The sequence below is a fragment of the Salvelinus alpinus genome, chromosome 30, assembly GCF_045679555.1.
Source record: "Salvelinus alpinus chromosome 30, SLU_Salpinus.1, whole genome shotgun sequence".
NCBI classification, from domain to species: domain Eukaryota; kingdom Metazoa; phylum Chordata; class Actinopteri; order Salmoniformes; family Salmonidae; genus Salvelinus; species Salvelinus alpinus.
Genome location: NC_092115.1, coordinates 37,108,211 through 37,134,729, shown reverse-complemented (window position 1 = coordinate 37,134,729; position 26,519 = coordinate 37,108,211). Strand labels below are relative to the sequence as shown.

Below are 26,519 nucleotides of genomic sequence, written 5' to 3'. Positions count from 1 at the left end.
TGCCAAAGCAAGTGAAATAGATAATAAACACTTCGTGAAATAAATGTTTAAAAAATGTACAGTAAACATTACACTTACAAAAGTTCCAAAAGAATAAAGACATTTCAAATGTCATATTATGTTTATATACAGTGTTGTAATGATGTGCAAATAGTTCAAGTACAAAAGGGAAAATAAATAAACAGAAATATAGGTTGTATTTACAATGGTGTTTGCTATTCACTGGTTGCCATTTTCTTGTGGCAACAGGTCACAAATCTTGCTGCTGTGATTGCACACTGTGGTATTTCAACCAATAGATATGGGAGTTTATCAAAATTTGATTTGTTTTCAAATTCTTTGTGGGTGTGTGTAATCTGAGGGAAATATGTCTCTCTAATATGGTTATACACTTGGCAGGAGGTTAGGAAGTGCAGATCAGTTTCCACCTCATTTTGTGGGCAGTGTGCACATAGCCTGTCTTCTCTTGAGAGCCACGTCTGCTGTCGGCAGCCTTTCTCAATAGCAAGGCTATGCTCACTGAGTCTGTACATAGTCAAAGATTTCCTTAATTTTGGGTCAGTCACAGTGGTCAGGTATTCTGCCACTGTGTACTCTCTGTTTAGGGCCAAATAGTATTCTAGTATGCTAAGTTTTTTGGTAAATTCTTTCCAATGTGTCAAGTAATTCTCTTTTTTTTCTCATGATTTGGTTGGGTCTAATTGTGTTGCTGTCCTGGGGCTCTGTTCGTGAACCCGCTTGCTTAGGGGGCTCTTCTCCGGGTTTATTTCTCTGTAGGTGATGGCTTTGTCATGGAAGGTTTGGGAATTGCTTTTAGGTGGTTGTAGAATGCAATCTTTCGCTCTCTCTCTGTCTCTCTCTGAGTGTGTGTGTTTCAGCTCTCATCCGAAAACCCAAGATAGGTAATATGGTAGTTGCCGACTGGAGAGTTGCTTTCACTCCTACACTTCCTTCATAGCAGTGCAGGTGAAGGAAAGGAGATAAGGAGAGGAATCCTCCTTAGAGTCTTGAGATGCACCCTCGCTCTCTGAGTAGGTCATGTGACTATGTCCTATGAGAGGTCAGTCCCTCTGCTTAAAGCAGACATTTTTATGGGATTAGCCGGTTTCTACACACACTGACAGCACTACACCCAACGATGGCCACACTGTGACAGACCTGGGACACAATCAGGTAAGGGGAATCTATACTATATTGTGGACCTTTGAACAATCTGAAAAAACACACAAGAAAGACATATCAGAATGTGTATAGGACAGTTGTAAACAAGATAGGAAGAGCACATGTAGACAGGCAGGTGGAAAGGGAGGATGATGTCTTGATCCCGCCATAGCAACAGGCAGGGTTTGGGATGCGCTATAGGTACAAAGATCAGGTCAAGCAGTGTTGCAACTCCTCCGTAGCATGAGAATAAACGCAGTGATGCAGATTATACCAGTTAACTAGAGAAGAAGTAGTCATGTCTGACACTTAGGACAATGGGAAGACCTTGAGGTGTTCTAATAATATTGGACAATGGCCGAAAACCTTGTAAACAGGCTTAATGGTTGATAAGTAGGAAGATAAATAGAGGAGTTGGCGCCGGTGAAGTGGACTGACCTAGCCCTGTTCCTAAAACCTTATTCCTAGTTTTTACATAAGTGACTTTGGCGTGAACTATGAGTAAACAGTGTCACTAACCAGTGTTGGGGAGTAGTGAACTACATGTAGGTCAACTACTAATTTGACTACCTTTTGCAGTAGCTTGGTGGTAGTTGAACTAAATTCAGATTTAGGGAGTGTTTTCATTAGTTAATTACTTTCTTTTGCCATCTAGTGATGTATCTAGCTGCTGGAACTACACGCTATGTTGGCAAAAATAAAATATGGTTAACTAGGCAATAATTACACATTGTGTTAAAATATGACCCCAAGGTAATATGTTCTTGCAATTTGTCGTCTATGACATTTCAGATTTTTAACGAAGTAGTTTGGATGGAGTGAACTACTTTTTCAAAGTTAACTTTCGTGAAGTAAACTATATTTTTCTATAAAGGGTAGATTTAGTGTAGCTTAACTTCTTCCAGTTTGAAGTAATTGGATGCTTGGTAAACTATATCTTCAGAGTAGCTTCCCCAACACTGTCACTAACTCCGTGACCACTGTACTGTAAACCTGACCCCAGGACTCAGCTTATAGCGGTCATGAAGTGGCTAGAAAATAAGACATTGGGCATTAAGACTGGGAATTAAAGATGATTTCAACTGCTCATTATTTGGACAAATTGACAATGATTTTGACATTATTTCCCAAAACAATTGTGCAAAGGTGCCTTTTCCCTTTTTGTGTTCCCTGGTGACAAAATCGGTTGCCATGGCGTCCCTGGAGGAAGAGTTGACCTGTTCGTTGTGCCGCGACGTCTTCAGCCAGGCCCAGTCCCTGCTGTGTGGCCACAGCTTCTGCCCGGCCTGCGTACGGGACACCTGGGGGCACAGGAAGGCTGGGGTCAGGGGTCGCTTCACCTGCGCACAATGCCAGGAGGAACAAGGGGTGGTGGCATGTGACTGCTGCCCACCTGTGGGGGAAAAGGACCAGGCGGGGACCACCGTGGCGGTGAAGACCTGCCTGCGCTGTGAGGTGTCTCTGTGTGCAGAGCACCTGCAGCCCCACCTGGAGCGGCCCGCCTTCAAGACACACCTGCTGGTGGAACCCCTGGGAGATCTGACTCACCGCAGGTGTCCCGCCCACAAGGAGATATTCCTCTACTACTGTGCAGACGAGCAGGTGTACGTGTGTTCAGAGTGCCTATTGGAAGGTGGCCATGCACAGCACCGCATTAAAGGACTGAGGAAGGTGGAGGAGGACCTCAAGGTCAGTAAACAACCTGTAGTTCCCTACAACTGGTGTTATAGTGTGGCTATAACAGTTCTAAATCTGTGTGTTTCCACAGGTCATCCTCAAGAGCCTTCTCCAGAAAGCAGATGAAAAGCTGAATGAAGGTGAACGGATCCTCCAAGAGCACCAGAACACTGACCTCACTATAACAGTGAGTAACCACACACACATGCTTATAGCGGTCCATCAATTTCCTGTTCATGCTTATATTAATCTATCCAAGCTTCTATTCTGCCTGAAAGCTGAGTCCTGTTATGACCTTAAAAATCCATAGTGATGGTTGTTGTCCCCCTGCAGGACATGTCTGTGGCAAATGACTCCCAGGTGGAACGTATGGGTGTAGACCTGCAGCTGCAGGTGGAGAGGCTAGTGCTGGTCCTGAGGGAGAGCACCTTGAGGGAGAGGCAGAAGGTCATGGAGCGCCTGCAGAACGACTGCAGCAGGGTGAGGGTGGACCTGAGTAAGACCCAGGACATTCACCACTACCTGGCATCCTTGCTGGAGGAGACAGACCCCTTCCTGCTCATCTGGGTGAGATGTTTATTATTACCGGGTACCAAGATGACTAGAGAGAGGAGAGGGTTTGAAGAAGACAATTGGAATCTGGGGATGATTTGGATACCATGGAAGAAAGAGCAAACAGGTTGGATATTCCGCCAGGGTAGTGGAGTTTACAGCCTACTTTTGGGACAAGTGCCATTGTGTCATTAGTGACCACGCAAGAGTTAGGACCTCAGTATTGCAATAAATCAATACATATCCAACTTCACAGTAACCATTTCAGGCAGTTAGACACAACATTTGAGTATCCTCAAACAAACCAAATTGATCAAAGCCATCCTCTCAAATCATTTGATGGCATAGGTCACTATTCTGGTAATCATTCTGAATCTGAACATTCACTTCTGTACTGTACTGCAATGTTTAAACAACCTATTTATTTACAAGACAGCATATGTTGTACACTGCATAACAGAGGATTTCAACTAATCTGTTTACCTCCCTGTCCATCTGGGGGTGATTCACAGCGCCATTCATGCAGGATTTGTACTATGGCATTGAAGGCTTTCTGCTTTTATTGATTAGCCGTCAATGAATGTCTCTTTTTTAAAGATAGTACATTTGAATAACTTTATTAACAGTTTTGTATTATTGTCTTATAACCATGTATAATGGTGAATTACAGTGCGTCGGAAAGTATTCAGACCCCTTGACCTTTTCCACATTTTGTCTGATTCTAAAATTGATTAAATTGTCAATCTACACACAATACCCATAATGACAAAGCAAAAACAGTATTTTTTTAATTTTTAGCAAATGTATAAAAAGAAATCAATGGAAATATAACAGTTACATAAGTATTCAGACCGTATTCAGACTGTAATCACTTTTGGCAGTGATTACAGCCTTGAGTATTCTTGGGTATGACGCTACAAGTTTGGCACAACAGTATTTGGGGAGTATCTCCCATTCTTCTCTACAGATCCTCTCAAGCTCTGTCAGGTTGGATTGGGAACGTCGATGCACAGCTATCGGGTCTCTCCAGAGATGTTCGATCAGGTTCAAGTCCGTGCTCTGGCTGGGCCACTCAAGGACATTCTGAGACTTGTCCCAAAGCCACTCCTGCGTTGTCTTGGCTGTGTGCTTAGGGTCGTTGTCCTGTTGGAAGGTAAACCTTCACCCCAGTCGAAAGTCCTGAGTGCTCTGGAGCAGGTTTTCATCAAGGGCCTCTCTGTACTTTTCTCCAGTCATATTTCCCTCGATCCTGACTAGTCTCCCAGTACCTGCTGCTGAAAAACATCCCCGCAGCATGATGCTGCCACCACCATGCTTCACCGTAGGGATGGTGCCAGGTTTCCTCCTGACGTGACTCTTGGTATTCAGTCCAAAGAGGTCAATCTTGGTTTCATCAGACCAGAGTATCTTGTTTCTCATGGTCTGAGAGTCTTTCGTTGCCTTTTGGCAAACTCCAAGCGGGCTGTCATGAGCCTTTTACTGAGGAGTGGCTTCCATCTGGCCACTACCATAAGGCCTGATTGGTGGAGTGCTGCAGAGATGGTTGTCCTTCTGGAAGGTTCTCCAATCTCCAGAGAGGAACCATCGTGACCATCGGGTTCTTGGCCGGGTGACCAGCTCTAGGAAGAGTCTTGGTGGTTCCAAACTTCTTCCATTTAAGAATGATGGAGGCCACTGTGTTCTTGGGGACCTTCAATGCTGCAGTAATGTTTTGGTACCCTTCCCCAGATCTGTGCCTCGACACAATCCTTTCTCGGAGCTCTTCGGACAATTCCTTCGACCTCATGGCTTGGTTTTTCCTCTGACATGCACTGTCAACTATGGGACCTTATATGGACAGATGTTTGCCTTTCCAAATCATGTCCAATCAATTGAATTGACCACAGATGGACTCCAATCAAGTTGTAAACATCTCAAGGATGATCAATGGAAACAGGGTGAACTTGAGCTCAATTTCAAGTCTCATAGCAAAGGGTCTGAATACTTATGCAAATAAGGTATTTCTGTTTTTTCTTTTTTACAAATTGGCAAAAATCTCTAACAACCTGTTTTTGCTTTGTCATTATGAGGTATTGTCTATAGAATATATATATTTTTTTTAATCAATTTTAAATAAGGCTGAAACGTAACAAAATGTGGAAAAAGTCAAGGGGTCTGAATACTTTCCGAATGCACTGTATAATTATTATTACAGTCTTATAACAGTCCTTGGCTCATTTTCTTTGTTCTGTCCACAGGCATTTCATTCTGATGACTCAAGGTAAATAAGGAATAGGTATTCATTAGTATGATATTGTTTGTGTCTGTGCGTGCTTGTGTATGTGCATATGTTTGAGTATAACATGATTTGTGTCTAACCTGCTACCTGCTGTGCTCTATAACAGGCTGCTTGTGGAACTGAACTGCCCCCTGTTCACCCCTGACCCTGTCAACCTGGACAGGAAGTACATTGTGGAGGACATTGAGAGCAAGCACAGACAGTTCATCACCGAGACGCTGCACTGTCTCACCGTACTCAAGAGAGAGCTCTGTGAGTGCACAGGCTGAACCTTCAACCCTTATATCTGAGATGGGATGAATTCAGGTTTATTCATTCATATTTACTTTCTCTCTGTGCTTTCTGTCTCTCTCTATTTCTATAGCGACAAGTCCGTTGACTCTGGACACTAACTCCGCACATCCTCTCCTGAGCATTTCTGATGGCCTGCGGTCAGCCATGCGGGTCAAACACCGCCTTCCATGTGCCACTCACCCCGACCGCTTCGATCACTGGGCTCAAGTCCTGACCGTCCAGACATTCTCCTCTGGAACCCATTACTGGGAGCTGGAGGCAGAAGGCTTCTGGGACATTGCGGTGTCCTACCGGAGCATCGGGCGGAAGGGGAAGGTGGGCAATGCCTTTGGAATTAACAAGGTACATTGTCATCACTCTTCTTCCCCTTGTTCTTCTTCATGTGGTCTTTAATATTAGCAAGAACTGTGGTAATAAGACTGACAGGACATGTTAGTTGTCATCTCTGTAAACTGATCTGGAAGTTGATCAATAGCTAGCTTTCCATCCAATTGGCGACCGATTTTCATTGAAATTGTCACATCCTGATCTGTTTCACTTGTCTTTGTGCTTGTCTCAACCCCCCTCCAGGTGTCGCTCATCTTCCCCATAATCCCCAGTGTATTTATACCTGTGTTCTCTGTTTGTCTGTTGCCAGTTGGTCTTGTTTTCCTAGTCTCTGTTTTCTAGCCCTCCCGGTTCCGACCTGTTCTACCTGCTCTGACACTGAGCCCGCCTGCCTGACCATTCAGCCTGCCTGTCCTCGACCTGCCTATTGCCTGCCCCTTGTATTTGAATAAATATCAGAGACTCGAACCATCTGCCTCCTGTGTCTGCATCTGGGTCTCGCCCTGTGTCGTTATAGTACGAACTGGCCATGACTGACCCAGCAGACTCGGACCGGCTCTGTAACGCTGTCTCCCTGCAGGGAGGCACCATTGAAAAACATGAGGAGCTACTTCAGAGCCTTATGGAAGGTCTCCATACGCTGTCGGGACTCCATAACCAGAGTTTCAAAATGTTACTAGAGCAATTCCATGGACCATCTATCAGGCAGCATGCCACAATGGAGACCTCCCGGACGCTCAGTAATTCCCCTGCCAGTGATGATTTTGTACAGCCTACCCCGCCTTCCCGAGAACCCAGATTACGTCAAGAACCCTGTAGTGTGGCAGGCTGCGCAGTAGTCTCTCACACGTTAGCCGCCGAGAGTGCCTGCAAACCGGAGTCTCTGTTTGATACCTTTCTCCATGGACTATCCAAGGACATTAAAGACGACCTCGCAGCTCGGGAGTTACTTCTGGACCTCGATTCCCTCATAGCCTTAACAATAAGGATGATGGACTATGAGAGCGCAGGAGGGAGAGGTCTGTTTTCAGCCCCACTCGTTCGTCCACGGCTGCCTGCTCGCCCCCGAAGAACCCCGGGAGTCCACGACTCCTGCATTTTCGAGAGGATCTGAAGTCAACCGAGTCCCGTCGGGATCATCGAGAATGAGCGACTCGTTTTCTACAGTGCTTACGCAACTGGGCAGATCTAGATTGTCGCCTCAGAACTGACTACAGATGCTTAACTCCAACAGTTGCCTGTATTGTGGTGCTACAGGGCATTACAGTACCAGTAAAAGACCAGACTCATCAGCTAGGTAAGAGTACCATGGTGGGCCATACTGGGAGTTTTCTATCACATTACTCGTACTCTCTTCTGTGTTATCCTGCTGTGGGGTGACTGGTCTAAATCTCTCCGGGTGCTCATTGACTCTGGAGCTGATGAGAGTTTTATGAACACTACTCTGGTATCGGAGCTGGGTATCTCCACACAACCCCTCGCCGTTCCCATGGACGCCAGAGCACTGGACGGAAACACCATAGGCAGGGTCACTCATAGTACAGTGCCCATTAACCTGCGTGTGTCGGGCAATCACAGTGAGTCCATACAACTTCTTCTCATTGAATCCCCCAATGTTCCTGTTGTTTCGGGATTTTCATGGCTCCAGAGGCACAACCCCGTTATTGACTGGACCACTAGTTCTATCCTGGGTTGGAGCCCGTTCTGCCACACATTGCCTGAAGGAGGCGCATCCTACCCCGGGACGACCTTCTGCAGGCTCTGGTAAAGCCTCAGATTTCTCAGCTGTTCCTGCGGAATACCAGGACCTCCTGGAGGTGTTCAGCAAGACTCGCGCCACCTCCCTCCCTCTGCATTGTCCCTACAATTGCGCTACTGATCTCCTCCCGGGCACAACACCGCCTCGTGGGCGGCTATATTCCCTGTCTGGCAATGAGAACAAGGCCATGGAGGAGTACATTGAGGACTCTCTGGCTGCTGGGAGCATTCGTCCTTCTGCCTCCCCTGCTGGCGCATGGTTCTTCTTTGTGGAAAAAAAGGACAAGACCCTGTGTCCATGTATCGACTACCGGGGCCTCAATGACATCAAGGTGAAGAATCGTTACCCTTAACCACTCCTCTCCCTGGCCCGGCTTACCAAATGTTTGTCCCTGATTCGGCCCAAGCTCAGGTCCTGGAATGGGCTCATTCCTCCAAGCCCACCTGCCATCCCGGCTCCCATCGAACCCTGGCCTTCATCCGACAACACTTCTGGTGGCCCACTATGGTTCCTGACGCCTCAGCCTTCGTCGCCGCATGCACGGTGTGTGCTCAGAATAAGACTCCGTGGGAAGCTCCGGCTGGCCTCCTTCAGCCACTCCCTGTTCCTCATCGTCCCTGGTCCCATATATCCTTGGATTTTGTCACTGGGCTTCCTCCGTCTGATGGCAACATCACTATCCTGACAGTAATGGATAGGTTCTCTAAAGCCGCCAATTTCATCCCTCTCCCTAAGTTACCTCCAGCCAAGGAGAAGGCTCATGGTGCAGCACGTCTTCCAAATCCATGGACTCCCTGTTGACATTGTCTCTGATAGTGATCCTCAATTCTCGTCCCGATTCTGGAAGGCGTTCTGCACCCTGATTGGGTTGTCGGCCAGCCTGTCCTGCGGGTTTCATCCCCAGTCAAACGGCCAGTCGGATCATGCCAATCAAGACCTGGAGACTGCGCTTAGGTGCCTCGTCTCAACCAACCCCACCACCTGGAGGCGGCAACTTTTATGGGTGGAGTATGCCCGGAACACTCTTCTCTGCTCGGCCACTGGGCTTTCGCCCTTTGGGATATCAGGCCCCGCTCTTCCCAGAGCAAGAAGAAGAGGTCAACATACCCTCGGCCCAGATGTTCGTCCTCCCCGTCCATCGACGGCCATCCGGCCTACTGTGTCTGCATCTGGGTCTCGTTATGTGTCGTTATAACAAATATAAAAAAATATGCATAAATAAAATATGCATTCTCCCACCAGTGGTGTGTTTCCACCAAACAGACTTGTTGGGGATAAAAATCAGTGCGTGATGATGTTAGTGCACAGAAAATGTACTTTTACGCAGAATAAAAGTCTTAAATCAATCGTATTTTAAACTTGTCACAAAAACTGTTGCTTTAAATGTGCCTACTCTGCTACGTCGGCTCCCGAGTGGCCCAAGGCACTGCATCTCAGTGCTAGAGGCGTCACTACAGACACCCTGGTTCGAATCCAGGCTGCATCACAACCGGCCGTGATTGGGAGTCCCATAGGGCGGCGCACAATTGGCCCAGCATCGTCCGGGTTTGGCCAGTGTAGGCCGTCATTGGAAAATAAGAATTTGTTCTTAACTGACTTGCCTAGTTAAATAAATAAAAAATAAAAAAATGCTTGCAGTGGTGTGCGGATAGGCTAGTTTACATGATGAGATTATTATGGATAAGAGTGAGAATATTTTTTGGCAGTCAAGTATCGATCATCATGTTGCCAGAATAAGACCCTCAATATTTATTGGAAAGGAGCATCAAGCTCATCCCCGTGCACTTTCACCACCCTGTGAAGTTCATCATAATGTATTTAACGTGTAGCCTAATAAACTGCATGGTTTCCCGAGTCATAGTGGGAGGACCACCACCATATCATAGTGTGACTCTATGTTTACTTCCATATGATGGTTAGGGGAGAACCCGGGATGAGCTAGAGCTAGAGAGACCATATTTTACAACAAACAATTTATACATGTCCTCTACCATTAGCAGCTGTAATTTTATTTCTATGGTAAAAGAGTTTAAATGAAATAGACCGAGAACAGAACTGCGTCAACGTTACTTTTGTACCTGCCGGTGGGGCTGGAGTAACACAGCCTTGGGACAGAAGTAACAGCTGGTGAGAAATGCACAATAACTGTCTTCTCTTATCTCTGTTTCTGGTTTGTAATGCTCATTACTTTCAACAAATTGACTATCAGACATCATTTCATGTTTGTGTCAATTTGAATAATTAATGCTATAATGAAAATGATCCATGCGTCAACATCGCAATGTTGATCAAACCACTACATTTTGCCTTACAATATTATTCAGACTAAAAGGGATCACATAAAAGCTATATTAAATCATAATTTTCTTATTGCACGTAGTTGGAGATTTTTTCTCACAATTTCAAATGATAATTCCTACTTAGCCCGACCAATCAGGTGTCCTTGTCATGCACGTTCCTCGTGTCTTGATAGAATAACTGTTTTTATTCTCTTCACAAATGGCAAACTCATCATGCTTATCACATTTCCATGGCTTGACACCTGTCTCTCCTGTAACTTCTTCCAGGGTAACACCCAAGGCTAGCCAGCATGAAACTTGAAACCTTTGCTTTATCTTGGCCAGGTCGCAGTTGTAAATGAGAACTTGTTCTCAACTAGCTTACCTGGTTAAATAAAGGTGAAATAAAATAAATATATATTTTTTATATATTTTTATTGATGCTTGAAATTGATGCTTCATTAAATAGTACTCACAAAACACCAGTCTCAACGTCAACAGTGAAGAGGCGACTCCGGGATGCTGGCCTTTTAGGCAGAGTTGCAAAGAAAAAGCCATATCTCAGACTGGCCAATAAAAATAAAATATTAAGATGGGCAAAAGAACACAGACACTGACAGAGGAACTCTGCCTAGAAGGCCAGCATCCTGGAGTCGCCTCTTCACTGTTGACGTTGAGGCTGGACAGAGGAACTCTGCCTAGAAGGCCAGCATCCTGGAGTCGCCTCTTCACTGTTGACATTGAGACTGGTGTTTTGCGGGTACTATTTAATGAAGCTGCCAGTTGAGGACTTGTGAGGCGTCTGTTTCTCAAACTAGACACTCAAATGTACTTGTCCTCTTGCTCAGTTGTGCACCGGGGCCTCCCACTCCTCTTTCTATTTTGGTTAGAGCCAGTATGCGCTGTTCTGTGAAAGGAGTAGTACACAGCGTTGTACGAGATCTTCAGTTTCTTGCCAATTTCTCGCATGGAATAGCCTTCATTTCTCAGAACAAGATTAGACTGACGAATTTCAGAAGAAAGTCCTTTGTTTCTGGCCATTTTGAGCCTGTAATCAAACCCACAAATGCTGATGCTCCAGATACTCAACTAGTCTAAAGGCAGCCAGATGTATTGCATCTTAAATCAGCACAACAGTTTTCATCTGTGCTAACATAATTGCAAAAGGGTTTTCTAATGATCAATTAGCCTTTCAAAATGATAAACTTGGATTAGCTAACACAACGTGCCATTGGAAAACAGGAGTGATGATTGCTGATAATAATGGGCCTCTGTACGCCTATGTAGATATTCCATAAAAAAATCTGCCGTTTCCAGCTACAATAGTCATTTACAACATTAACAATGTCTACACTGTATTTCTGATCAATTTGATGTTATTTGAATGGACAAAAAATTAGCTTTTTCTTTCAAAAACAAGGACATTTCTAAGTGACCCCAAACTCTTGAACGGTGGTGTATATATATATATTTTTTATATGATATGACTTTACTCCAGGGGCGTAGGCACCCCCTGGGGAGCCAGGCCCACCCAATCAGATTGAGCAAAATCTGCTCTTTTACTTGTGTTCCAAACGGGACATTATTTGTCGTTTACCTAAACACCGTCAGATAGAAATCATAGCAAGCAGTGCACTGGGTTAGCCAGATTTGATGAAATATAACAGAAAAGATGACCTGGAATGACATTCACTCTCACGGGATGGGTTGCCAAAAATATCTAACTGAAAGCCACACCACCCAATAGGTCAGGAATATGACTGCATTGAGGCATATGTCACTGTGCTTCTATGGCTATATGCACCATGCAATTGCCTATTTCATTTGTTAATTTAGTAAACAACACAGCTCATAATCCAGTGCCTTCATCACAGTCATTTTACCCATATTTTAGTTTTAATTAGCGTTAAAAAAAATCTATCTTTTCTCTCTACCCCATGGCAAAATGTGTGGAATAGCATGATTAGCTATAAAACTGGACATTTTTCTCCTTGCCCCATGGCAAAGAAAATTCACCCACATTTCTGCAGGCCCACCCACCAACGAATTTCTGGCTATGCCATTTCTTTAGTCGCATAAAAACTGTGGATAGAAACATTGTTATTTTCTTTAATTGGTCTCTTTGAATGTAACTTTTATCACGAGAAACAAATGGTGATAAAAAATGAAATGGTTGGTTTTCTATATTGACTGCTAGATAATGGATGATGTTTTGACTTGCAGATGTCTTGGAGCTTGACACAGCAGCATGATAGAAAGCTGGCCGCCTGGCACAACCACAGGAAGACACCCATCTCCAGTCGAATGTCGGGCAACCGTGTTGGCGTGGCCCTGGACTATGGCGCAGGCACCATCACCTTCTCCGAGGTGGGGCCATCCAACACCCTGACCTACCTGCACAACTTCACCACCTCCTTCAGCCAGCCCGTGTGCCTGGGCTTTGGCCTCTACAAAGCTGAGCTCCATAGCAGAATCTCCATAGTGAGGGTTTGAGAGATCATCAGGAACCAGAGAATTAGAATGGGGTGGGAGCTCAAGGATAGAGACTTTGTGGGAGGTTTCCTTCTGGAACATCTCCCAGGACCTCATGAGGGATTGGACGATGAACAATAGAGCTTGTGTGAGCATGACGAATGGTAAGACTACATTCTTACAGAGCTCAGGACTCAAAGTACTATGAACTATGACTTTGAATCAGTAAGGAATGGACGTGTATGTCCTACTTTTGTCACGGTTTGGGGGAATTTGAAAGACCCAAGCAACTTGGACCCAAGGGAGAGTTTTAATCAAATACATCCAATCTACAGGACAATATTCTAAAGAACATGTAACATTCAGTGGATAGTTCTAGATTCTTGTGATGCAACATAGCTATGGGGTCCCTTTTCCTTTTCTGAGTGTGTTTAGACTATTTTTTATGCATATAATAAAATGGGTTCTATGGGGCACTCATGTACCAAGCTAAATAACCCAAATAATGTTGAGAAAAAAGAGATGGAAGGTGTGTGGACTGAACCATATTGTAGTATAGATAACAAAATCATCAGACATTAGAATCTTCACAAAAGTGAAATTATGTAGGCCATTATATTGAAAGGGATTCGCTTGAAGATGCTCAAGGCAGATTCATATGCTTTAAATCAATGTCATAGTTCGTGTCAGACTAAACAATGTCACAAAATTACCTTCAACATTAAAACATCTCAGATGCAATACTTTCACTGTCACTTTTCATTGTTAGAGAGAAAATGAGTAGGTGGGTGAGTGACAGAGAATTAAAGAATGTGTGTGTGAGAGAGAGAGAGAGAGAGAGAGAGAGAGAGAGAGAGAGAGAGAGAGAGAGAGAGAGAGAGAGAGAGAGAGAGAGAGAGAGAGAGAGAGAGAGAGAGAGAGAGAGAGAGAGAGAGAGAGAGAGAGAGAGAGAGAGAGAGAGAGAGAGATTATAACACAGTGGGTCCTCTGGCATGGCCATTTAGATGCCTGTTTCAAAGGGAGGTCTCTGTGATCCTGTAGAATGTGAGAGAACAGAGTAGAAAGTGGTTATGAGGAATATGTGACTATCACTCCATCTCCGAGGAGCAAAAATGTACTTCACCCGATATGGAAAATAAGGACGACACCTTTCAAACTGAAACAGGTGATACCCTCAACTATTTATTTATGAACTTAAACTTAGACTCCAGGATTGCCTGACAGTACTCAGTGGATAAATGCCTAGTCCTGCAATTTCCTTGTGTTAACATCTTGAATTGTTCAGGAAAACTGCTAATCTTCTGACTGTTGAATATTGGGGACCAACTCCCTAAAAAAACTATTTTGGGTTGGTGTGAGAGAGTGCATCTGTGTGTGTTCGAAGAAAGAGTGTGTGGTGGTTTTATAAGGTGGTTGATAACAGTGTTAATCACTAATGTCATAGAGAATGTGATCATCAGAGATGTGTCAGAGTGTCTTTTTGTACTTGAATTGACGACATGTAGAGATTATTTTAGAAGGAAAGAGAGAAAATCACATACAAAAGAGGGGGTACAGTCTAAAATGTTGTTCTATCTATAATATCAATAGAGGATGAAGTGCTTTCTTCTCCGTGTGATATACAGTAACCATTTATGTAGTTGTGAAAAGATAAACACCTAAGGAATTTGTATGAAAATACAAGAGGATGATGGAGAAACTAAGTGCGAACATGGTGGGTACGAGGTAGGGGGGGGGGCATGTTATGGAACGTCAGGAGGTAGAGAGTGCGAGTGAAAGACAGATGGTCTCTCAGTGGAGTTGTTCCCCCACTCCCTCTTTCTTTCTCACTCCCTCCTGGATTCTACATCCTCCCCTGACACCGGTCCAGAACGTTACCTCATTCCCTCTCCCTCCCCCTAACAATATCCTCCTCTTCATCCTCCTCTTCATCCGCTTCTATGGTAGCCGAGATTCCTCACAAGTGCTCTACCTTTCTTCATCTATCCCTCCCACCATTTTTCCTTCCTTCTCTCAGGTCCTGGAACACACCCAAACGTCTATTTGCCCATGCTATCCTGCCACCTACTGCCACTGTTGCAAACCAGCCCAGAATCACAGGAGAGATATCCATGAGAACAGAGTGAGAGAGATAGAGGGAGGGAAGGACAGACAGATAGTGTGGGGTAAATAGGGGGAGAGACTGTATGTTCTGACTTCGTTGACTTCTGCTGAACACTGACAACTCCAAACCCTCCTGGTTGTCAGTCTGAGTCCTACCTGTTGACAAACCTCTATATTTATTACTGGGAGACTTCCTACATAGCGTCTCCACTAGGAGGTGGGATAGGAGACTGCTGTCATAGAACAGGGTGGTGGACCAAGTTCAACCAATTGAGGACACTAATGATCCTGCTGAATATCAGCTACAACATCAATTGTGAGACATTTTAGGACCTGAGTGACATCGATTTAGCCTGGGCATATTTATCTATGTCTGTAATCTTTCAAAGTGACTCTCCTCTATACTAGAATGAATAACAGATATACAATCAAAACAAAGCAAGTTAAAAGCATGTATCCCAGGGTGGTTCGTTCATCCACCTTAGAGCCCACAGTGTTGCTGGGGCTGCTGCTCCTATGGGGGCCTCTAGGGGCCCAGACTCAGAATGACACAGAGCCTATCGTCCTGGAAGGAAAGTGTTTGGTGATCTGTGACTCCACTCCCAACTCTGAGCCAGCGGGAAATGCCCTGGGCATGTCAGTACGCTCAGGCACCGGCCGGGTGGCCTTCTCTGCCACCCGCCAGACAAACCACGAGCCCACAGACATGAGCAACCGCACCATGATCATCTATTTCGACCAGGTGAGCAAATTCAAATAAATATTGACCATATAAAGTAATACATCAACAGGTGAGGTTGACCAATGCCTTCTTATACATTAATTATCTTTGACTGATTTGTTTCTCTTTGATTGATCATTGATGAATGATTGATTTCTATACCCCATCACTCCCTATCTCTCTTATCATCCTGTGTTCATTCTCTCCCTTTCTCTTCTTACCTCAGATCCTGGTGAATGTGGGCAATCACTTTGACCAGGAGAGCAGTGTCTTCCTAGCCCCCAGGAGGGGAGTCTACAGCTTCAACTTCCATGTAGTGAAGGCCTACAACAGACAAACTATCCAGGTGAGAGAGACATACTGTACATGCCGTAAACATAGAGCATGTAGCATAGCACCATGCATGTCCCACAAATAGTTAGTTGTTTGACATTGAGACTAACCGTGTGGTTGTTTCTAGGTTAGTCTGATGTTGAATGGGTGGCCAATGATCTCAGCCTTCGCTGGGGACATGGATGTGACGCGAGAGGCAGCCACCAACGCAGGCCTAGTGATCATGGAGAGGGGAGACAAGGCCTACCTCAAACTAGAGAGGGGAAACCTGATGGGTGGCTGGAAGTATTCCACCTTCTCCGGCTTCTTGGTTTTCCCCCTATAGGGAGACAGCCTGCAGGATGGAGAGAGGAGGACAGAGTGAAAAGATGGAGAGATAGAGGAATGGGGAGGGAAAAGGGTGAGACTGAAAAATATATATAATTTAATGTCTGAGAGAAACAATAAAAGATGAGGGGTGGAGGGCAACACAAAGACAGAATTTGCATGGTAGATATGTGAATTGTCTCATGTGTTCAGTTTGTGTGTAACTTGTCCTTTAGGGTAGAGGAGAGACTATTTTTGTTCAGACACCAGAGTTGATGCGCACTATGGCACAAAAATGGCAATGTGCAATCAATTTGTAGTACGTATCTTTTTCATTTACACTTTTAAACATAACAAGAAAAGTAAATCCTATAGCCCCTTAAAATATGGCAAGACCTGATTACAACATTTCATTGACTTTTGAATCTCTGGCATTTTTGCCTACCTTTCTGGCTAGCCACCCTGGCTTACTGCTTTGTTTAACCTGCTTGTCCCGTAACTAATTATATTCCCTATTTGCCAGTATGTGTTTTGCAGTGTGCACACCTCTTAGGAAGATTTATATAAACAGGTCATATTAAAGTGAATATATACATTAACCCTTTGTCTCTTTTTGGTGAGTATTTCGAAGTCTATAATGGTACACTGTGAATTAGATTAGTTTTTTCATTGTTGGTAGTTTCATACTTCGACAATTACATTAGGCTACAAGGTATCAATATTTTACTCTTGCTTTTCATTGAACCAGTATCATGACAACTGTTTGTAAATATAGCTCTCACCACCAGAGTTGGCATGGTGGCAGGGCATTGGCAAGGGGGGAGAGCATAAGGATAGTGAATAACGGACACTCCTCATAGGGCTACCAGTCGCGCACAAACAGATGGAAGCTTTGGCGAGCACACAAGCACGTCTTTGCCGGACTCCTGTGGATCAAGTGTGGTGTGCTGTCACAACCAGTCAGTCACGCTTCCTTAATTCATGACAGACAGACAGACAGTAAGACACAGAGTTAGAAAAGCTAGAGGGCGCACTTGAAAAATACTGATTAGCGTGCATATAAAGTCAATTGGGTGGGACTGACCTTTTTCAAGACAATGTGGAAGAGTCTTGCGAAGTAGGCCTATCACCTCCTCTGTAGGTAGCAAAAATTTGCATTACAGCTTATGCTTTGCCATTCCCGACAAGAAATTGTTTGTAGAGCAGTGGCGCTTTCGGATGAAAATGATCAATGACATTGTACTGATACTAGGCCTACATTATATTTCCCTAAAATCAAATATCATCTTTAAATTATGACATTTGGTCACATTTGGCTACAGAGGGTAGTGCGTACGGCCCAGTACATCCCTCGGGCTGAGCTTCCTGCCATCCAGGACCTCTATACCAGGCGGTGTCAGAGGAAGGCCCTAAAAATTGTAAAGAGTCCAAACAACCAAGTCATAGACCGTTCTCTCTGCTACTGCATGGTAAGCGATACCGGAGCACCAAGTTTGGGACCAAAAGGCTTCTTAACAGCTTCCACCCCCAAGCCATAAGACTGCTGAAAAGTTAATCAAATGGCTATCAGGACTATTTGTATTGACCCCCTTATTTTTTTGCACTGACTCTCTTGCACAAGCTCGATGTACACTTACTGGACTCTAACCACACATACTACACTGACGGACACACACACACATACACACACACACACGCATATTGACGTCACACACACACACAGTACATTCTGGAAAGTATTCAGACCTCTTGACTTTTTCCACATTCTGTTACGTTACAGCCTAATCCTAAAATTGATTAAATTGTTTCCCCCCTCATCAATCTACACAAAATACCTGATAATGACAAAGCCAAAACAGGTTTTTAGACATTTTAGCAAATGTATTAAAAATAAAAACCTAAAATATCCAATTTACATTTAAGTATTCAGACTGTTTCCTCATAACTTTGTTGAAGCACCATTGGCAGTGATTACAGCCTCAAATCTTCTTGGGTATGACACTACAAGCTTGGCACAGCTGAATTTGGGGAGTTTCTCCCATTCTTCTCTGCAGATCCTCTCAAGCTCTGTCAGGTTGGAAGGGGAGCGTCGCTGCACAGCTATTTTCAGGTCTCTCCAGAGATGTTCAGGGCTCTGGCTGGGCCACTCAAGGACATTCTGAGACTTGTCCCAAAGCCACTCCTGCGTTGTCTTGGCTGTGTGCTTAGGGTCGTTGTCCTGTTGGAAGGTGAACCTTCGCCCCAGTCTGAGGTCCTGAGCACTCTGGAGCAAGTTGTCATCAAGGATCTCTCTGCACTTTGCTCCGTTCATCTTTCCCTCGATCCTGACTAGTCTCCCAGTCCCTGCCGCTGAAAACATCGACCCAGCATGATGCTGGCACTACCATGCTTCACCGTAGGGATGGTATTGGCCAGGTGATGAGCGGTGCCTGGTTTCTTCCAGACGTGACACTTGGAATTCAGGACAAAGAATTCAATCTTGGTTTCATCAGACCAGAGAATATTGTTTACCATGATCAGAGTCCTTTAGGGGCCTTTTGGCAAACTCCAAGCGGGCTGTCATGTGCCTTTTACTGAGGAGTGGCTTCCGTCTGGCCACTCTACCATAAAGGCCTGATTGGTGAATTGCGGCAGAGATGGTTGTCCTTCTGGAAGGTTCTCCCATCTCCACAGAGGAGCTCTGTCAGAGTGACCATTGGGTTCTTGGTCACCTCCCAGACCAAGGCCCTTCTCCCCCGATTGCTCAGTTTGGCTGGGCAGCCAGCTCTAGGAAGAGTCTTGGTGGTTCCAAACTTATTTTATTTAAGAATGATGGAGGCCACTGTGTTCTTGGGGACCTTCAATGCTGCAGAACTTTTTTGGTACCCTTCCCCAGGTTAGTATGGAATGTCGTTTGGGTCTTTGCGTGTGAAAAAAGACATCAAATAACACTATTAACGGTTAAATAAGCTTTTAATTTGACATGTCAAATAACACAATTCCATTGTACAATGTTTTGTGTGCTGAATTTGCACGTGCAAGCCAAGCGCCACCACTACTATCAGTAGCACTGTCAAAGCTGTAAAAAAAAATCTGCAAACAAGCACACACTGGCCACGAACAATGTGTTTACGTTGGTAATAAAGCATAATTTGTTGGACCGCTACTTCTGGGATAGCTAGCTACCTTTAGCTTGGTACCTAGCTAGCACCAATACAACCTGCCTGAAAACAGTGACCAGTAGAAAATGCAGTCATTTTTATTATTCTTAGCAATGATTTAGGAATCCTTGTAAGTATTAGCTAGGTAGCCACTTGTTGTTTGCCTATTGACATTTAACTTTAGTTCATGAAAATAAATAGCTAGCCAACTACTTAATCCTGTTGGCCAAAACTAACATTATAAACAGCCAGCTAGCTTCATCTGGCTAGTGAGGCTCAACCGGACCGGATTATGTGTTGTGAAGTGTGAGGATCCGTGTTTATTGCGCTATAATTGAATATTAGCAACTGTTGGTCTAGGTTCCTGTGTGTGTGCTGGAAGTAACATTTTGCCCCAGATAAGTGTGCTGAGAAGCTGTGGTTAACCTTGAGCGAGAACAGTATGCTTTCTATGCAGGTGCAAATAGCTCAAACAATGTAACAGAACTGTCTGACCTCAGTCTCTAGGGTGTGGGAGCGTAATCTACACAGCAACAGCGCCGGACACCAAGGAGCGCCAAGAGGCTGGGACCAGCCTGAGCGCCGGCGATAGGCTAAGCAAGTTTAAACCCTGCTCAGCCTCTACTGTGATAGGCCAACAGACGGGTTGGAACTACGTCTATCACAGTATAAGAACAGCTGTTTACTTACATCCTGCCAGTTCTCTGTTCTACCCTGAGAGGTGTTACAGTGAACCCGTATATACGAAAATTGCATTTACCATTTATCGCTTGAGTTTAATAAAAATACTTAAAGTATATTCGGTGACTCTGAATCACATTTTGTCCTGATACCAGATTTGAATTGACGCAAATCCCTTATAGAAGCTAGCCACAATAAGGATTAGGCACAATAGTGGAATTTGTGGTTTGCCTTCAAAATAAACGTACTTTGAAAGTGATGCAGAAGGTTAAAATTGGCGGAGTCATGCCATATTTAGACTAGATAATGTAAAACAATGTTGGAATGTGAAGCAATGAAATGGGGTATCAGTCTACTCGGTGACACCCACAGAACATAACTGTGAAGACTTTACGCAAATATTAGCGTTGTAGCTCTTATCGCGTGTGTGAAATCACCTCCCCAGTCAGCCTATTGTGTGTATTGACATTCATATTGCACTGTACAGCTTTACCTAAGGATTGGGGATCAATTAACTGATTGGTCAACAAGCTTATTTGACACATCGTATCTTTTTTGACACGGAAAGACCCAAACGGCGTTCCATAGGTCTGTTCCTCGACACAATCCTGTCACGGAGCTCTTTGCTCTGACATGCACTGTCAACTGTAGGACTTTATATAGAGAGGTGTGTGCCTTTCCAAATCATGTCCAATCAATTGAATTTACCACAGGTAATCCAATCAAGTTGTAGAAACATCTCAAGGATGATCAATGGAAACAGGATGCACCTGAGCTCAATTTCGAGTCTCATAGCAAAGGGTCTGAATACATATATAAATAAGGTATTTTTTATACTTTGGCAAAAATATCTAAAAACCTATTTTCTCTGTCTTAGTATGGGGTATTGTGTGAAGATTGAGGATTTTTTTTAAATTTAATGCATTTTAGATAAAGGCTGTAACATAACAAAATGTGGAAAAGGTGAAGGGGGCTGTATACTTTCTGAATGCACTGTATATTCACATTCCTTCACACTCTTCACATTGCTGCTTTTTTTGTTGTTGCTATTTTACTATTTTCCTTTAGTTTATTTAGCACATTTGTATTACTTTTTATAAACTCTGCATTGTTGGTTAAGGGCTCATAAGTAAGCAGTTCACGGTAAGGTCTACACATGTTGTGTTTGGCGCAAATCTCTATGATATATGCCACAAGATCAAAATATAATATTTTTATGGTGACAATTTGGTCAAATTATTGCCATTCAGTTCCTTTTAAAATATAATTAGGGACACACTCAATAATAAAGGAGCCACATCAATATCTCCTGAGATGCGATCATACCGACTGCAATAAAGACAACCTGGAACATGTCCACAAACACACAGGGGGCTAGGTTACTTGGTTAAAAAGCAACCAATCGTAGTAACGCATTACAAGTAATCCAGATTACGTCGTTACGTAATCAGGCCATTACAGTGCGCTTTGTCTGGGGTGTATTCATTACGTCTTGCAACGGAAACTGTTTACAGTTTAAAAGAACCAAACAGCACCAGATTAGACTACATCGGGTGCAAACGGAACAAACAGGGGGGACCTACTTGAATTTGTCAAATAGAAAGTCTCGTTTTCGTTAATAAAAACTTCCGTTTGGAGTAAACTGTTTCTGTTTTAACAAACGAAACGTTTTGCAACAGAATTGCCGAAATGAATACACCCCTGTTTGACCGCTTGCAATCTCGCACTAAATACGACACATTGCGCGGATAATTTCTTAAAAATGGATGCCGGTGCTCTTGCCACATCTTTCCATGTCTGGCAATATAGACAACATTTCATTTTCAAGGAATTAAGAGAAAAAAATATGACCGTCCAGTGTGTTCTATGCAAACCCAAAATCCGCATGTTGTCTACCTCCAAGAACTCGACATCAAATCTGAAGAAACATTTGGAGGTGAGTTGAATGCTTTCAATTAACATGTCCTATGGTGGGTTAAAAAAAAGCAGGTCGTTTGTAAAACATGTGGCCCGTACCAACTTTATAAACCACCTCCGGCCTAGCTACTAACGTTCTTTCACAATAAAATAATGACGGCTTTACTGTGTTTTGATTGGGTGCTGGTACATTTCATCGAGCGTATACGGACATTTCATTGGTTCCCTCATGCGTTGCCATATTCTTACCACACTAAACCTTACCATAACCATTTTACAGTTCAACGTCAATTGAATCCCAAGGATACTGTATAGCAAGTACCAAAAAAAGTCACTTGGAAATGAAATTCTAACATTTTAATTGAAATTATATTCAAACATTGCAATGCATCGAAATTTTCACCTACTCGAAAACTGCAACAACAAAAAACATAAAAACAGCAACAACAAATACATTTTTGGGGGGGGAGGGGGCAGTGTCTCAATACAGAGGCATGTATTCATCACGCCAATTCTGTTGCAAAACGTTTCTTAAATGTAAGCAAACGAAACGGGGATGGACCTACCTGAATTTGTCCAATAGAAACTCACGTTCCGTTTTGCAATGGTTTGGTCTAATGATTAAACCTCTGTATTTTGTGACTAGAAAAAGTTGAAAGTAAAGGGATCAACCAAGTTTCACCTGACCTGTTGTTTCCTATTAGTAAAGATGAAGGAGATGGAGATGAGGCGAGGAAGCCACATATGGCTATTGAGATGCACCCTTAATGAAATGTATATCATGGACATATGGGGTACTACTACTGGTGGTCAGTGTAACTGCCCTCTCAGCCTTGTAGTTTTTTGAATGGGCTTCAAGCGCCAACAAATTATGAAAATGTTCTTCATAAAAATAATCGCCGTAAAAGGTACAAGTAAATTAATCTACAAATATATCTTAAAGGAGCAGTTGCCACATCAATTTTTTGATTTTTTAAATGAATGATATGTACCCATTGATTCTTGAAGAATATAACTTATAAATGCCTCATAAGCCTAGTTCAAATGTTATACTCCATCAGAACCTGAAATATAAGCTTGTTTTACGCCAATGTTTGTAATTAAAGTAAATGTAAACAAACACTACATAGCCTCAACTTGGTTAAAACTATAATGGATGGCCAGTCCTCACATTCATAGCTCTGTCTATGAATTTGAGAGTGGTTACATTTCTCCAGCCCTGTCTCTCAGATTTTTACAGAAACAGGGGTGGGGAGTTTGCTTTGTTGTAGTTTCAACTGCTGATTGCCCCTTTAAATGAAATTTGATGATATAATCTTAAAGCACATTCAAAAGATTATGGGACAGTATCTGGCTCTGGTACATATGACAATAAATAGGTTGGGGGTTCTAGGGATGTTCTGATATACTGTAAATTAAGGTGTATTAATACATTCTTTTTTTTGATTGTATTTCAGAGAAAGCATGCAATCATGTATCTGAAGTCGCCTAAAGGTGAGATGGATGGACCCAATGGATCACCCACAGACTCTCCTAAGGAGCCACGCTACAAGAAATCCAAGCTGGAAAACCTTGTCAATCAAATGGCGTCACAGCCAAAAGTGAACACCCTGGTCTTCAACTTTATGGTGGAAAATGTCCAGTCGCTGTCTGTCTTGGAACAGCCTGCTTTCAGGAAGTTGATTGAGGGCTTAAGTGGAGGGAAGATGTCCATGACCCGAAATACTTTTATCAATGGAATTATGATGGCATACTCCAAAATGAAGGAGGAGCTAAAGGAAAAGCTGAACAGTGTACAATCTGTGTGCACTACAGCTGATATCTGGTCAGCTCACAACAGAAGCTACATTGGGATGACATGTCATTGGATTGAGAAGAATGAGCTGGAGAGGAAGTCTGCTGCACTTGCCTGTGCCAGAATACGGGGCTCGCACACATTTGAAACAATTGCAGCCAAAATACACGAGATTCATTTGGCTTACAATATTGAAAACAAACTTCAGGCTACAGTCACTGATAATGGCAGCAACTTCGTCAAAGTCTTCAAAGAGTTTTCAAAGGGGGACAATGACAACTATGAAGATGACATTGTTGAATTTCAGGACGTGGGCACCATACTTGACGGAGCAGATGAGGCCATGCACCTCTTTCTGCTGCCGCACCAGAGATGTGCATCGCACGCATTGAATCTGATTGCCTCCCACGATCTAGCGCAAGTTCTATCACAGGGAGAAACTGCCCAAGTGTACTGCAGCGCAATGGCCAAATGTTTTGCCATATGGAACAGCATCCACCAATCCCCATTGGCTATAGCAGCAGTGGAGGACATAGAGAAAATGAAATTGACCGCTCCTTCTGTGAGTCGCTGGATTTCTGAATACTCTGCAGTGGAAAAGATGGTCTCTCTCCCTGAAACAAAACTAATGGATGTTTGTGACAGCTTTGGGGTCCCAAGACTGCTATCTTATGAGATAGCATTTTTAAAAGAATACATAAATGTCTTCAAGCCACTTGCTTTTGCACTGGAACTCTTCCAAGGAGAGCAAAAATGTTTTCTTGGACTGGTCATACCTACGGTACTCACATTGAAGAAAAAGCTATGTGAGAAGAAAACTCTTGCACTTTATCTCTTGGACGTCATCAACCCTGTTCTAGACGCGATAGATTCCCGTTTCAAACAGCTCTTTGCCAGTCTGGATGCAAAAATGGCGACAGCAACTACACCACAATTCCGTTTGTGGTGGCTACCAGAAGCTGAGAGGGAAGACATGCATTTGATGCTGGTGGCTGAGGCAACCCGTTTGGAGCTGACTGATGGTGCGCCAATCAGCAGCGACAGCGTGCAGTCAGAAGACGAATTCTTTAGTTTCGGACCTGGGACTGGCAACAGTGACACAGAAGAGGAAGTCCGGAGGTACCTCGAGGGAACCAGCAAAAATCTCAGTTGCCTGAAATACTTCCAGAGAGTGAGAAAGCTGTTCCTCAAATTCAATGCCATCCTACCCTCAAGTGCTCTTGTGGAGCGCCTCTTCAGTCATAACGGGAACATTCTCACCCCTAAAAGGAATGGTTTGACTGATGATCAGTTTGAGCAAGTTCTCCTTTTGCGGTACAACAGCAAAATATGCACTCTGGACAAAATATTCCCTGGGTAAAAATGTAAAGGGATTTTTTCACAGATCATGTATCAGGCAAAAGAGGGTGGTGGGAGGAGCTATAGGAGGGCGGGCTCATTGTAATGGCTTGAATGGATTTAATGGAACCGTATCAAACACATCAAACATGAGCAAACCACGTTTGACTCCGTTCCATTTATTTAATTCCAGCCATTACAAAATCACTCAGTTTATAAATATATTATACCACGGGTATGACAAAAGATTACTTTTTACTCTTCTAGTTACGTTGGTCACCAGTTTATAATAGCAACAAAGCACATTTACATTTACATTTACATTTAAGTCATTTAGCAGACGCTCTTATCCAGAGCGACTTACAATGGTAACACACCAGTGAGCTACAGTACCTCGGGGATTTGTGGTATATGGCTGTATCCAGGCACTCTGTGTTGCGTCATGCTTGAAAACAGCCCTTAGCTGTGGTATATTGGCCATATACTACACCCCCTCGGGCGTTGCTTAAATATATACTTATTCAAAATATTGAGTTATGTACTAGTTAAATGCAAATGTCTACTTTTCTATTTTTTTATTTAAAAAAATTACACAATGCTGCTAGCCTACTTTTTACACGTGATTACATAGAAAATGAGTCTAACGTAAATAAAATGGAACAGGTTAAAATAATTCTAAATATGCTTCTTTGTGATTTTATTAAACATGAGGTTCAAGTTTTTATTTTAAAAGAAGTCAAGTAATGTGTATCCAGTAACGGATTTTGTGTTTTCCTACTGTACAGTACATGACATTGGAGACCTCCAAAACAGAGGAACAGGCTCACACTCATAGTTCACCCACACAATCACCTCTAGGCGGCAATGTTGAGTTGTTAAATCTAGTTTGTGTGTGTGATTATATTTACTCTGTTGTCCACCTATCTTTAAATAAAGGTAAAATATATATGTTTATCATGGATACAGTATGTTTTAATAACATTGTATCCTCTTCATCTCTATAAGGTGCCTCACTGGCAGCATAGGAGTAAATGACCCCTCACAATTACCTTTCAAATGCCATGTTGTCCAGTAACTGCCTCCTGAGGAGATGATGTCCGTTACCAGAAAGACTCAGGCCTTCATCTCACTTTAGCCCAATTAGAAGAGTTTGTGTATGGCGCTCTCTTATTTTAACTTTACACTGGGTATTGTCTTGTGTGTTTATTTTTGGGGTACACACAAACTGAACTGGCACACTACCTACTAAAAGAGGCCTCCTACTTTAAACTAGGCAAGTCAGTTAAGGACAAATTATTATTTTACAATGACGGCCTACCCCGGCCAAACCCTAGCCGGACGACGCTGGGCCAATTGTGCACCGCCCTATGGTACTCCCAATCACGG

The 26,519-nt window shown here is 43.5% G+C and overlaps 3 protein-coding genes across 3 annotated transcripts; all 3 read left to right on the top strand.

Annotated features, from left to right (window-relative positions):
* The first annotated feature begins 1,107 nt into the window (after positions 1-1,107).
* On the top strand, positions 1,108-13,540 carry LOC139560253 (tripartite motif-containing protein 16-like). Its single transcript, XM_071376867.1, has 8 exons — positions 1,108-1,173; positions 2,308-2,850; positions 2,930-3,025; positions 3,172-3,405; positions 5,628-5,650; positions 5,775-5,920; positions 6,033-6,304; positions 12,551-13,540. The coding sequence occupies exons 2-8, from the start codon at positions 2,353-2,355 to the stop codon at positions 12,818-12,820; spliced, it is 1,539 nt and encodes a 512-aa protein (XP_071232968.1). The 5' UTR covers positions 1,108-1,173; positions 2,308-2,352; the 3' UTR covers positions 12,821-13,540.
* Positions 13,541-13,747: 207 nt separating this feature from the next.
* On the top strand, positions 13,748-16,861 carry cbln12 (cerebellin 12). Its single transcript, XM_071377623.1, has 4 exons — positions 13,748-13,964; positions 14,817-15,644; positions 15,850-15,969; positions 16,084-16,861. Exons 2-4 carry the CDS (start codon positions 15,312-15,314, stop codon positions 16,279-16,281), a joined length of 651 nt encoding a protein of 216 aa, XP_071233724.1. The 5' UTR covers positions 13,748-13,964; positions 14,817-15,311; the 3' UTR covers positions 16,282-16,861.
* A 4,875-nt stretch (positions 16,862-21,736) lies between these two features.
* On the top strand, positions 21,737-26,087 carry LOC139560068 (uncharacterized). Its single transcript, XM_071376559.1, has 3 exons — positions 21,737-22,019; positions 23,458-25,437; positions 25,527-26,087. The coding sequence occupies exons 1-2, from the start codon at positions 21,846-21,848 to the stop codon at positions 25,153-25,155; spliced, it is 1,872 nt and encodes a 623-aa protein (XP_071232660.1). The 5' UTR covers positions 21,737-21,845; the 3' UTR covers positions 25,156-25,437; positions 25,527-26,087.
* Positions 26,088-26,519: the final 432 nt, after the last annotated feature.

Bases quoted from the DNA above. Each gene is read 5' to 3' on its own strand.
- cbln12 (XM_071377623.1), top strand. From the start codon at position 15,312: ATGAATAACAGATATACAATCAAAACAAAGCAAGTTAAAAGCATGTAT. The intron at 15,645-15,849 runs GTGAGCAAATTC...TTCTTACCTCAG, and splicing joins TGATCATCTATTTCGACCAG to ATCCTGGTGAATGTGGGCAA. The intron at 15,970-16,083 runs GTGAGAGAGACA...GGTTGTTTCTAG, and splicing joins ACAACAGACAAACTATCCAG to GTTAGTCTGATGTTGAATGG.
- LOC139560253 (XM_071376867.1), top strand. From the start codon at position 2,353: ATGGCGTCCCTGGAGGAAGAGTTGACCTGTTCGTTGTGCCGCGACGTC. The intron at 3,026-3,171 runs GTGAGTAACCAC...GTCCCCCTGCAG, and splicing joins ACACTGACCTCACTATAACA to GACATGTCTGTGGCAAATGA. The intron at 6,305-12,550 runs GTACATTGTCAT...TTTGACTTGCAG, and splicing joins ATGCCTTTGGAATTAACAAG to ATGTCTTGGAGCTTGACACA.
- LOC139560068 (XM_071376559.1), top strand. From the start codon at position 21,846: ATGGATGCCGGTGCTCTTGCCACATCTTTCCATGTCTGGCAATATAGA. The intron at 22,020-23,457 runs GTGAGTTGAATG...ATTGTATTTCAG, and splicing joins ATCTGAAGAAACATTTGGAG to AGAAAGCATGCAATCATGTA.